The following is a 12,337-nucleotide window of genomic DNA, read 5'->3' on the forward strand; positions in this document are numbered from 1 at the left end:
AATCCGTTGGACTTCACCCAAAGCGGAAAATATCAAATGTATATTGCAGTCGACAATGGTAAAATATTTTTTTTTCCTATGTAATAAAAATACTACTAGTAGTATTTAATTTCATAAATTAAAAACTCTTTTCCAGAAAACATTATTGTGATGACTTATAAATATATTATCAATAGGTTCAGCCATGGCTTTCTGACATATGAGTGAGAAATACAAAACAGTTTTTGAATATTAAAAAAAATAATTAAGCAATCCAATCTAAAACTGCTAGACCATTACGTAAGCAATAAAACAGAAGCAAGACGAGCAACACGTCATAGTGCTATCCGTTAATCAATATTCACCAATTAAATAGTAGTATATAATTTCTTATAGTACTAAATACAAATGGATCGAGGAGGACAACCATATATATACAATTGATATCAATTAAAACTTTCCCTACGATTTATTAATCAATTTTGATAATTATATTTGTATAATTCACGAAATGATAAGCAATATATTTTACGTGAGTGCCACACTCGTTTAATACATGCATATTTAACGTTGTTTATTTTTTTATTCATTTAATTTGATTTTAATACATTAAAAACTATTATTGCCATTTTGTAATTATATATTTTTCATATAAATAATATTTAAGCAAATAATTTGGGATGTAGATACAATTTTCAAACGTATAGCGGTACAATTGATAATAAAATAAAGGACACGAGGGTGAACGATTAATTGCAGACATCTAGATCGCAATGTTAACCAATGAACATTAATCGTGTTTAGTTTAGAGAATATTCTTCCTAATCTTGAAGCATAATGCAGGTTTGGGGTAATTAATGGTAGTAGGAGTCAATTAATAAGGTCTAGTAAGCTAGATAGCTAGGAGATAATATATGCATGCCTCCAATTATCTACACATAATGGAACACTGGAAGACGAACTTGGCTATAATCGAAGTTTGACTCGTTATTCAAGTTATAAGGAAGAACAAGGATGAACTGATCAGGTATCGCCGTTACCATGCGTTTATTTCTCAGTAACATTATGGAACACTTGCCCTTTTTAATTCATAACACACTTTTTTATATTCTTTCGAGTTGATAGTACAAAATATTGGGCTATTTGATAAAAGCAAAATAATTTAAGTGATGAATGGTTTGTAAATTATTGTACATTATATATATATATATATAGATAGATAGATCTGAATGTTAGGTTTATTAAGAGTAAAAATAACAAATAGCTGCCTTGCCTATAACTAAACGCCGAGCTGATTGGTGGCAGTAAAATGGTAGATATGCATACAAAATCTTGTGAGTTGAAGAATGTCACATTATAAGGTACTGCCTTTGCCTTCACCTTCACCATAATTAGCCAGCCGACTTGGGAGAAAGATTTTATAGGAAGTTTCCATTTGATCAATGAGTATGCTGCTACCAAGCTTTGTCTCTGTCACATGCATAATCAGGATAAAAGTAAATCACCAGAAATACTTCTTTTGCTTTAATCAACTCTAATTCCAACAATGGTAACAACATACCTGTTTTGAGGTTGTGAAGGCTCCAAGGAATTCATGAGGTCTTCGGTTATCTCACCGAAAACATCTGGGCATCCGTTCCATGTCCCCTGTTCTCGTGTTTCCCAGTATCCGCCAATGTAGCGGAAAGGTCCTTCTCCATCTCTTTCGAACCATCTTGGTTTCCAACCATGTTCTTGCAATTTCCTCGACTGCCACCAGTAGAAAAACCATCTAGTTAGTGCCAAGTGCAGCAAAACATTTCTATAAAAATTTTTTTTACTACATCCAGACAAATTAATTTGTCGATTCATTAAAAGATCAACTGATCACACAAGATAAGAAATTGACCATTTTAACAAGAGCAAAGAGTTTAAATACATGGAAGGCTTGGATCATTAAGTAACTGTACCTATATTGGTTGGCAACAAATTATCATATCATTTGCACTGCTCGCAGGTTATGTATCATATGAATAAGAACAATGAGAAGTGCTTCTTACAATATGAACCGGGTTCATTGAACCCGCTGTCCATATTCCAACCACTGAACCAGAGCAGTACTAAAGCATACAATTACTGCAATCGTTTCTCTAGATCCCCTATCGCAGCCTTCCCCAAGATAACAGCCCTCTTGACCCACAAAACTGATTAAATCATTTATAAAAAAAAGAAGCTCGTATACCATTCTTTGTCGTGTTTCCAGACGGAGCTTTTCCTCATTTGCCTTGTCAAATTCCCCATTTTCCAGATGCCGTTGGTCTGGTCTTAGTCTTGAATCTGTGGCAGGGAGCTTCTCCTTCATCCGTCATGAAATACTTGGAATCAGATAGAGCTATATAAGAGAACTAGTGTGCATAAGCGTGAGGAAGAATGAAAAAGGAGCTATCCAATACATCATCTATACCTTTAGTCCCGGTGTCAATTCGTTCAGTGTAATAGCGAAAGAAGTTAGATTATAGCGTGTAAGATTCGAAGGAGGCTTATTTCTTTTCCACAATAAAGATGCCTCAGACCTATCTTTTGCATTGTCAGTTCCTTCACCATTTACAAAATACATGCTATCATCCCACTTTCCAAATAATTGAGCCACTTTTTTCCCCGTGGAATCTTCAACAAAACCATTAACCTGTCGAGTTAGTACATATCTTTATATTATTTGGTCAAAGAATAAAATAACTGTTTCCAAGAAGTAGTGCACACATGTACTACTTATATTAGCTTCATGAACGTAAGAGATGCTGCGAGATTTACCTGGTGAGGATTGCGCTCAAGAATAGACTGCTCCTTGAACTTGAGTTTGCATGAATATTGGCGGTTACCTTGGATATGCATCGTTCCATGGTGGTCGCAGTAGATGTTTCCGAGAATCAGATTGTAGATGCTGGTTGTGACCTGAAAGTAGAAACCATTAAAAAGGAAGTGTTCCATTAACTATTAAGGGGGAAGAGGGAAAGAAAATCCGTCAATGGTTAAAGATGTATATTATGCACCTTGCTCCATTGGAAAGTCTCCCCATCATCAAACTCTAAATGAAGAGTTCCAACAGGATCAACTTGAATAGATCTTCCCCAAAATTTTGATTTAAGGTTTGTGTCACACCAGAATCTCCAACCTTTGCCCTCACAGTGACAAGCAATGACAGTAGGGTGGTGGCTGACCTATATATATCACAACTTGGTCAGCATCAAACAAAGAATTCAAGGGAATGGCCTTCATCTCAAGACTTGACAGAATCATCCTAATATACGAGCATATAATGTAGTGGATTGAATAAAAGTAAAGTCATTAGGTATCACCTTTTCAGAGAAGAAGCGGATTCCTTTTTCTGGATAATCAGCTTCATAAGTTTCACCAAGTAGAGGGTTAAAGGGTTTGCAATTACGGCCTTCTGATGAAGCATATCCCGAAACAGCAAATGCAGCAACATTCAAAATCCTCATAAGACTCTTTCCCTGGAATTGTAATGCCACATTTCATTAATTTATCAGGTGTAATTGAAATTTGTAGGTTAACTCAAACAGTATTTCAGCGTTTATTTCATGGGAAACATGACTGAAACCTTTCAAGTGCAATTCATGCATGAGGTTCACAAGGAAAAACTTCAAAAGCATGGGCTAGAGAATGTATTTTTTTTCAGAAATTTGACTAAATATTAATTATCACAGAAAAGATTGTGGAGAAACATGGTTGGAAAGCTGTAAACAAAGACTGTAGAATTTCTAAAAGAAGAATCTTATACTATAAACTGAAAACATTTTCCAACCCGTAGGGTAACAAAATAATAAGCAACAGCTAAAGAATCTTATAGGATCACTTACTGCCGACTGACAAACACAAATTGTAGTTTGTGAATAAATTATGAGGTCAAAGAGGCAAGTTTAGATCATAGTAAGGAGCAGTTGTTAACTGCAATAGTATGAGAACTAGAAGGCTACTATTAAGTCAATAATTGAATTTGCATCTTATGAAGTAAATGGATTGAAGAAATGGACCATACCGCTTTCCCATGTTCATACGCCTGATCCAAAAGATGAGAGTACTCCAGATCTTCGAAACATTTTTGCAGCGACGAAATTGGTTCGTTAAAATATACAGGGAGGCAAACCCGTGTCAAATCTTTTCCTATGTTATCCTTAATCATAGACCATAGACTAACACCTTTCTCCTTCTCAGCCGGATCCGGTAACTTCTTTCTTCTCTCAACTCTTGGGTATCTAGGATCAGTTACATTCTCCGTTCCATCTGCCTTGCACACACTATCAGTTTGATGTCCCAAACTCATGCCACCATCCATCTGATCTATATCTTTTGATCCAGAACCTGATGTATGCTCAGAAAAATATTCATTTGTGTCAAAGAAGTGAACCTCCTCCTCATCCGATGCTTCATCAAGATCTTGCTTTTCGACATCATCTGAAGATTCAGTAGTGCTCCACTCTGTAACCGAGAACAACATGTCAGAGGATATAGTACAGCTTTCCAACTTAGACAGTCTAACATGTGTACTGTGTAAATCAGGCAATAAACGTACTATTAATGAATCATACATATTGAATAATATGGAACAATTTTCTTGAGAATGAAAAACAGATACATCCTTTGATATATGTGATAATGAAGAGCGAAAATAGATCTATAAATATTGAAGAAGGAATGCATAATTATGCAAAACTGATCATGGACATTTGTGAGATTTTCTCAATTGGCAACTCATCTAGTTAAAGAATTTGGGTACGTCGTCAAATTTATTTAGGACTAAGAAACCTTTTATCATCCCACGATGGAAAATTTCCAAATTCATTTACAAATGTGGATGCCTCCAATGCAAGTTAAAAAATAAACATTCACACCAGAAAGTTCATCACTTAGTTTAATCGCTTTACCAAAAAAAGATTCATCTGTTTCTCAGTTTAATTACTCTCCAAGTGAACAAATCTATATGTTTTCTAGTCACTGAACTTTATATAAATCTCGGTTAGTGCTTTGCTGCAAATTATTTTCTATATAATATAATCTAATGTTGGAAGAAAACAAAAAGTACACCTGAAAGAGTTCCAAGGTGTAACTGAAATAAGATAACATACATAATTTGATATAGTCTCTAACACAAGGGAGAAAAGAAAGTGACGAAGAAATATCTATACCACCATACTTCCGCTGTGCCAGATTTCTGTATTCGTGCTTCATCAATTGATATTCACCATCATTAATCCCGGAGGCTTCAGCTTCAATATTTGCTGCCTGGAAACAAAAATTTGAATAGTTTATATTACTATACTTCCTCTATATGTTTCTGAAACTGAATACTTATAATATACCAAGCTCTGAAAAGTGAAAACCATAAGCCATACTAACAAACCATCCCAGAAAAAAAGTATCAAGTTGCCATATTCTTTGCTTCAATTGCGCATGGATGAGGGAAATATGCGTTCGATCAAATAAGATAGGAGCAGTAGTTGTTATTAACTCATCTTATAATGATTTTTTGGTAATTGTGAAATTAATTGCTTGGAGAAGGGAAATTATTTCCTGGTCTCACTACAAGGCATGTGAATCTACTGATACACAATATTATCCCCAAGAAAATCTGAGAAATAAATGATAGCACTCAAAGAACATTAACTTGATAACCATTCCCCGAAAAGACAACAGAAAAATTTAGTTCATGCCAGACAACTAATGACAATCAGAACTTTCCATCAAGATCAATATATTATTCGCCAAACCCAAATATAACTGTACTTATCACATTAAATCATCAAATTCTACTAACAGTAAGTTTCTAATTGTATTCTTGACTTGGTTGCTCCTTATGGTACAAAAGAGTATAATGCAATTTCTGTCTAGCTACTGTTTACACTTCAAGGGGTTGTTCACTTTTCATAATTAATGGAGTACTACTAAGATAATGTACATGACTAGTATTTTTTATCCTAATTGCTAGGATTTCTCCAATCCTACCCTTTTGAGATATGAATCATGCAAAAGAAATTATTAAGGGCCTTGATATTCAAAGTTCCAATTATCTAAGTAAACATTTAATTAAACTATAGTAGTGTACTATTTAATCTACATAGGCTAAACCTCAAACGTAAGGCCTCTAAAAACAATCCGAATTATGTTCTTTACAACATTCTTAACTGCTCAGCTCAGGACATCATAATCATTCTTTCGATTACCATTAACACATGATGGATTCTAGTGCTAATAGTAAAGTAATGTAGGAGTATGCGCGAAATTGAAGATAAACAAGTGAAATCATCACCTCCAGCTGTCTCAATGTATCGAGCAAATTGGAGCGTTCCTGGCAAAGAAGTTGAAACTGTCCTTGTACACCAGAAAACTCAGATAACACAATCTGCTCACAGTCCTTGACAACCCCCTCACCAACACCCTCCTCGAGCAAACGCAGCTTCAGCCTTTCAGTTGATACCGACAGTTCTCTAGTTAAGAGAGGGGTATTGCCAGTCTGCGGTCTCAGAGAAAAGAGGCTTCTTGTGGAATTCAAAGCCTCTATCCAAGCCACTCTTTCTTTCTTGGAATTTGTCCGCAAATGAAGAGTCTTAGTAGCCGTAAATATGTAAAATCGCCTGTCATCGGACTTGCTCTCTCGAAATGACGAGATCTACAAACAATTTCACAACGAATTCCTTAATGCAATTGTAGTTAGGGGGAGTACTACACCACAAGCATAGTACTTAAAAAGCAAGAAGATATCACCAAATAGCACATTTAAAAGTCACATTACGATTGATTGACAATTAATCAAGAACAAAAAAACAGTTACCTTTGATTGCTAAGTGAGACATATAATGAATTTTGGGCAGACATATAAATAGTGAAAACTTAGTACAAGGAAACAGAGACTTCCCAGAACAGTAAATATACTACGAATTCAAATAAATGTACTCTTTGTTTTTTTCTTTTTCCATTTTTTAATAGACCTGAGCTTGAATCTATTCAGATCTAAAATAATCATGCACTGTAGCAGTAAGAAAGCTGGCTCAAAACAAAATCAAATTTCAAAAACGAAAAACCTATCACCCATCGAAAAGTAAATCTGCCCATTCTCCAAAAAAACATAAACAATAGATGCCCATTCTCCAGAACAGCACTTTTTCCATAAAAAAAAATTAGTAAAATTGAGTAATGAGACGGTAATTGGATAGAGAAAATGGAGGAATTATGCGAGAGGAAGTAATTAATGAGAGAAAAAAAATAAAAAAAAGGGATCCCAAATGTTGATGTGACCAGACAGTAAAAATCAAAGAAACCTAGCCAGGCCTACTATGTGTCTTGTTTTGATGACTCTCACAAAACTCACCTGCTGATGTGAACGACTTTAGATGAACAATCAGTTAATTGGAGATTAAAAAGCATGAAAATCACTTAAATGCAAATGGGCTCAGATATCAAAGCTAATTACGCCTTTTTTTGGTAGCTAGCCGTGAAAGCAAAATTTCTCAAAATATAGCATGATTTACATTCCTAGCAAATTCACGCTGCTCAATTTTTTGCCTCTAGTAGAAAACCCTTTTTCTCTGTACACGCAATAAAAGACAAGCCCTCACTTTCAATTTCTCATCTACCCCATGCCCAAACACAAACACGCATCATTCCACATTTCCTCTCTCTCACTCTCTCTCTCAAACACATCGCATTTGCACCGACCTTCAAATGGACAATGCCCACGGATTTGCCGCGTTTTCTGGTGGCAGCGGCGTCGGAGCCGATGAGGACGACGTCGGGCGATTGGGGGCGGCGCGACTTGGAGTAGGAGAGGACGCCGTTGTCTCTCAATGTGAACCACCTAGATCGCCATCCTTTGCCGTAGTTGGTCCACTTGTAGAGGATCCCGGCGACGCCGCTGCTGGTGCTGGTGCCGACGTCAGATCCTCCGGCATTGGACTCAGATCCGCAATCGATCGCGGAGCCAGTCCTCAGGAGCGTCGGCTCCGGCGAGCCGTCCCCGATCCCGGCGCTCTCGAGCGTTATGCAGCACAGCGGGTGCATCTCCTTCACCCGCATCGCGCCGAAATTGCTCACAATCGATGTGATCTTTGCATCACCAACTCCAATTCGCTATAGCCATTCCACAATTCCTGCACCACATAGCAGCATTAGAAAGTGAGGAGTTTGGATTGTGTGTATGTCACTAATGTGTGGCAATCGAGAAATTGGGAAGAGAGAGAGAGAGAGAGAGAAAGGAGCTCTGAAACTGAGGGATTCTTTTAGAGAGAGAGAGAGAGAATAGAAAAGAAGTGTGTTGAATTGAATTCATAAACAAGGGAAGGGTGGTGGGAAAATGACACCAAAAAATAGAGTAATAGTTAAAGGGGTTTGGCTTTGCTTGTGTGAGAATATATACTATAAATATAATGAGTAAAATTGAATTGTAGACAAGAAGTGAAATTGTAGTATGTATGTTTATACGTGCGCACATTTATTTCAACGAAGTGAGACTTTTATTGAGTGGATTATTGAAATCTAGTGTTCTATCATATGTGTGATTATTGTGGTGGTTATAAGCGTCATCATTATTATCATGGAATCTGCTGTGGAAATGTGCTGTCATTTTAGTTTGGATAAATACTGTCTTCTACATTACCAAATTTTCAATTTTTAGTTTTGCAATTTTCTCATGCGAAACTGAAAAAATGGTGAAAAGGAACTTAAGTTGAAGGAAATAGAAAAATGTGCAATAATAAAAGAAAATAAAAATAAAAAAAGAGGTGGTGGGCCTGATTCCCAATGTTGTGCCACCAAAGCAAAGCATCATCCCTCCCACAGCGGCGCATTGCTACACGAGATCGTGATCCGGAGATCTCGGAGGAATTCCATTTCCTTACCACACCGTCGCAATTTCAAATTAAACGGTGTACTCGTCTTCGCTCCTTGACGCCAATATGGATGCCCGGTAACGGTGTACTCGTCTGCATTCCTTGACGCCAATATGGATACCCGGTCACAAGATCTGTGTTCACTTTGGTGCTCGATGAATAATTCACCTGTTCATAAAAAATAATTTTCTCTATTCATTTGTATATCTCACTTTAATCCGGCACGAGTGTATTTAGTATTGAGATTTACAAATTAAAAGAAAGATGCATGGTATACATAATCCTAGTAATTTTATGTCATCGTAGAGTGTCCATAAAAATTAATTAATTTTTACTTATAATAGTACTATCCCATTAAAAATGAAACGTTTTCTAAAATAGAAATAACTTTATCTCTATTTTTTTCTCTCTTTTACTTTACTCTCTCTTCTTTAACTCATAAAACAACACTACATAAAATTATGTGCCGAAAAACAAATGTTTCATATTTATTGGGACGGGGGAATATATTATAATGTACCAACTTATTTATTCTTTCTATGACATGTATGCCACTATTACTATCTCCACTGGAGTATATTATTAACACCAACCACTTTGATAAAACTTGTGGCCGTTTTTATGAGAACATTGTTTAGGGGCAGATAGAGTATTAAAATAATTAATTTAGTAATTGAGACACGGTATCTAATTGATGCACATGTGAAAAAAAATGACATTATTTTTGTTAATCTAGTTGCATTGCTCTATAATTTAAATTCTCCCCATAAATGTAAAGAAAATGAGTACGACGATGTGTCACATTTTGATAGGATATATGATCATATACTATTCTAAGATATGCAAAATCTTATATGAACTATTATATGGGGTTGAAAAATATGTAAAGTCATGTCATATATAGTCTTCCTTTCCAAGATTGAATGTTGATGTGCTATTTCTTTTTTAAAAAATTAATTCAACATTAATAACGAACAAAGTTGTCGATTTCTATGTGTAATTGCGCAAATGGCTCGCTCTATGTGCATGATCATATTGTTTTTTTTTTCTTATTAAACTACTTACTGTACAAATAAGTTTTTTTTTTGTGGAGTTATTGAAGGTACGTCGTGACTAACTTTGATCAAATTATCGGAAGATTTTTTCTAATTATCAAGCGATTACTGTAAAATAGGTAGTAGTATGAAGTATTTTTTTTTTTGAAGAATAGTATGAAGTATTATATTTATGCATTCTACTACTAGTTAATTTAATCTGCTACACATATAGGGTTTCAGAAAATACCTACTTGCAAACTGTTTGAAGAGGTTGTCGGTTTTGGACTCTAGCTCTGATCATTTGAACTGTTTGATGCTGAATTGGGTTTTGATGCTAACAAGTCTATAGAAAATAATGATAAAAAAGTCACCACTGTGAAGCACTAAAAGTGTTGCTCGGTTGCTCCCTACTCTATGTACTATATCTATATGGGGTATAATTTGGGCTTCTGTGTTACTAATTCAATGTATGACTATTTTTCTGTTGTTCCAATTAATGTGATTTAATAAAAATAAGTTTGGCTTAAAAATTTTATTTGTTATGAAAATAAGTGTAGATACTGTATGAAATTTTCTATTTGACGAGGGATCGAATAGAAAATAAAGGGGCTTATAATTCTGTATTCTCTCGGCAGATTATTATGAAGAACGTCTCTAATCGTCTGGAAGATCCATAGCCGCTGCAAAGTAATTCTGCCTTTCAATTCGTTATGGATCAAGGTATGCTTCCGCTCTACAGTTTATGCTCATTCTTTGTTGTTCTTGGTTAATCATCATAGAACGCTTTATGTAATTGTTCAATCAATTATTCCCAACATAATTTTCCTAAATTATGGAGTAATTTATATGATGATGATATCATCCTTAAGATAATAAAATAATTATAATATCCCCTCAAGAGATATCAAAGGGATATATTCATTCTAATTCTTATATACAAAAGCAGGACGAAGCTACATTTCCAGCATTTTCAACATTTTCTATATATATATAGGGATGTGATCATATCATAACCCATATTTATGGTGATAACCTAATAACTCTCATTTTATGGACAAAAAATATCATTTTATGGAATAAAAGTATCATTTTATGCATGCTGAAAAAATATCATTTTATCGTGTATAAATATCATTTTTAGTAAAAATGATACTTTTGACCCATAAAATGATAGGGTTATTAGGTTATCACATAAATATGAGTTATGATATGATCACACCCCTATATATATTATACATTTATTATAGCAAAAGTATGGCATTGCTAGTGCAGATGATCCCATTATTCATTTTAGAGCATCACCAACGCTAGAGGCCGGGCCGCAAATTGCGAGTCTCAGCCCGGGATCAGGGTTAGACGGAGGAGAGTCACGGCCTGGGCCGGTCCCAGGGCCGCTCCCGGGGTCCGGCCCGGCTCAGGGTTACGCACGACGGGACGGGCCGCAAACCCCCAATTTTATTTATTTATCTATTTATTTTTTATTTTTTATTTTTTTGCGTATTCATACCAATTTCTTCAACATTCTTCCACCAATTTCTCCATTTCTATCCTCTAAATTATTTCAATATTATTTCTAAGACTTGTAAAGTTTATTTTCTAGGTCTTAATAACTTTTTTTTTCTAGGATTTGTAAAAAAATTTTATAGGATTTGTAATTTTCTTTTTTCGACTGAACAATGAATTTTTCCAGTTTTAATTGTTCGGCATTTTTTATTTCATGTGTAAAATAGGTTGAAATTGTGAATAGTGCAATTTAATAGTTGTGGTCTGGGATGAGACCTGCAGGGTTAAAGTAGCTATGGCCCGAGACTCACATTTAGAGGAATAATGACGTGAAGGGGACTTGGAGCCTGAATTGGGGATGGGGTTGGGGATACCCTTAACTCTTGAGGTTCTGGTTTTGATCCTTCTCAAGGCATTCAGCTATTAATTTCTTTCGTATTTTTTTTTCGTTTTTTTACATTTTTTAATGTTTCTCGATATCTCTTTTTTGTTTTATGCTTTTTTTTTTATATAAATATTTTTTAATGGTTCTCGATATCTCGATAAACCCTTTTATTGTTTTTCATTTATTTTTATATTCTTTGCATTTTTCTTTTATTATATTTTTTCCTACTATTATATTATTCATAAAATCTATTGTTTTATACGGTACTATTTAATATTTTGAATACTAGTTACTATTATTATTAAATGTAATACTATTATACATGTAAAAACATAATATATCTTTGGTTTATATTTTTATCATCTTATTAAGTTTTACATGAAGTTGTATAATTAAAGATTGCGTAGGAAAATTTATTAAAAGAACATTGTAAGATTTTTCAAATTAATCATCAATTTCTTATCTTCTCACTATAATAAAACAATACTTTTAGCGACAAAAATTTCTGTGGGTAATTCCTATTTTTTATCGGTAATTTGCATGTCGGTAATTTT

At 34.7% G+C, this 12,337-nt stretch overlaps 1 protein-coding gene across 3 annotated transcripts; it reads right to left on the reverse strand.

The window, feature by feature from the left end:
• Window positions 1–1,128: 1,128 nt before the first annotated feature.
• On the reverse strand, window positions 1,129–8,322 carry LOC125215409 (oxysterol-binding protein-related protein 2A-like). 3 transcript variants are annotated; one of them, XM_048116814.1, is made up of 11 exons: window positions 7,690–8,316; window positions 6,284–6,643; window positions 5,163–5,259; window positions 4,016–4,455; window positions 3,315–3,470; window positions 3,009–3,176; window positions 2,770–2,910; window positions 2,423–2,644; window positions 2,201–2,314; window positions 1,541–1,728; window positions 1,129–1,449 (listed from the first exon to the last, which is right to left on the reverse strand). In XM_048116814.1, exons 1-11 carry the CDS (start codon window positions 8,044–8,046, stop codon window positions 1,434–1,436), a joined length of 2,259 nt encoding a protein of 752 aa, XP_047972771.1. In that variant the 5' UTR covers window positions 8,047–8,316; the 3' UTR covers window positions 1,129–1,433. The 3 variants fall into 3 exon arrangements, 2 of the variants coding, with proteins under 2 accessions (XP_047972771.1, XP_047972772.1); XM_048116815.1 differs by lacking the exon at window positions 1,129–1,449 and having other exon boundaries at window positions 1,592–1,728; window positions 2,201–2,333; window positions 7,690–8,321; XR_007175256.1 differs by lacking the exon at window positions 1,129–1,449 and having other exon boundaries at window positions 1,713–1,728; window positions 2,201–2,350; window positions 7,690–8,322.
• Between the last annotated feature and the right edge of the window lie 4,015 nt (window positions 8,323–12,337).

This window comes from Salvia hispanica, chromosome 3 (assembly GCF_023119035.1).
Source record: "Salvia hispanica cultivar TCC Black 2014 chromosome 3, UniMelb_Shisp_WGS_1.0, whole genome shotgun sequence".
Lineage (NCBI taxonomy): Eukaryota > Viridiplantae > Streptophyta > Magnoliopsida > Lamiales > Lamiaceae > Salvia > Salvia hispanica.

Coding starts and splice junctions, on each gene's coding strand:
- LOC125215409 (XM_048116814.1), bottom strand. CDS start 8,046: ATGCGGGTGAAGGAGATGCACCCGCTGTGCTGCATAACGCTCGAGAGC. Junction 5,260..6,283: donor ATACATTGAGACAGCTGGAG/GTGATGATTTCA, acceptor TTTTGTTTCCAG/GCAGCAAATATTGAAGCTGA. Junction 1,729..2,200: donor TGGAAACACGACAAAGAATG/GTATACGAGCTT, acceptor TACTGGTGGCAG/TCGAGGAAATTGCAAGAACA.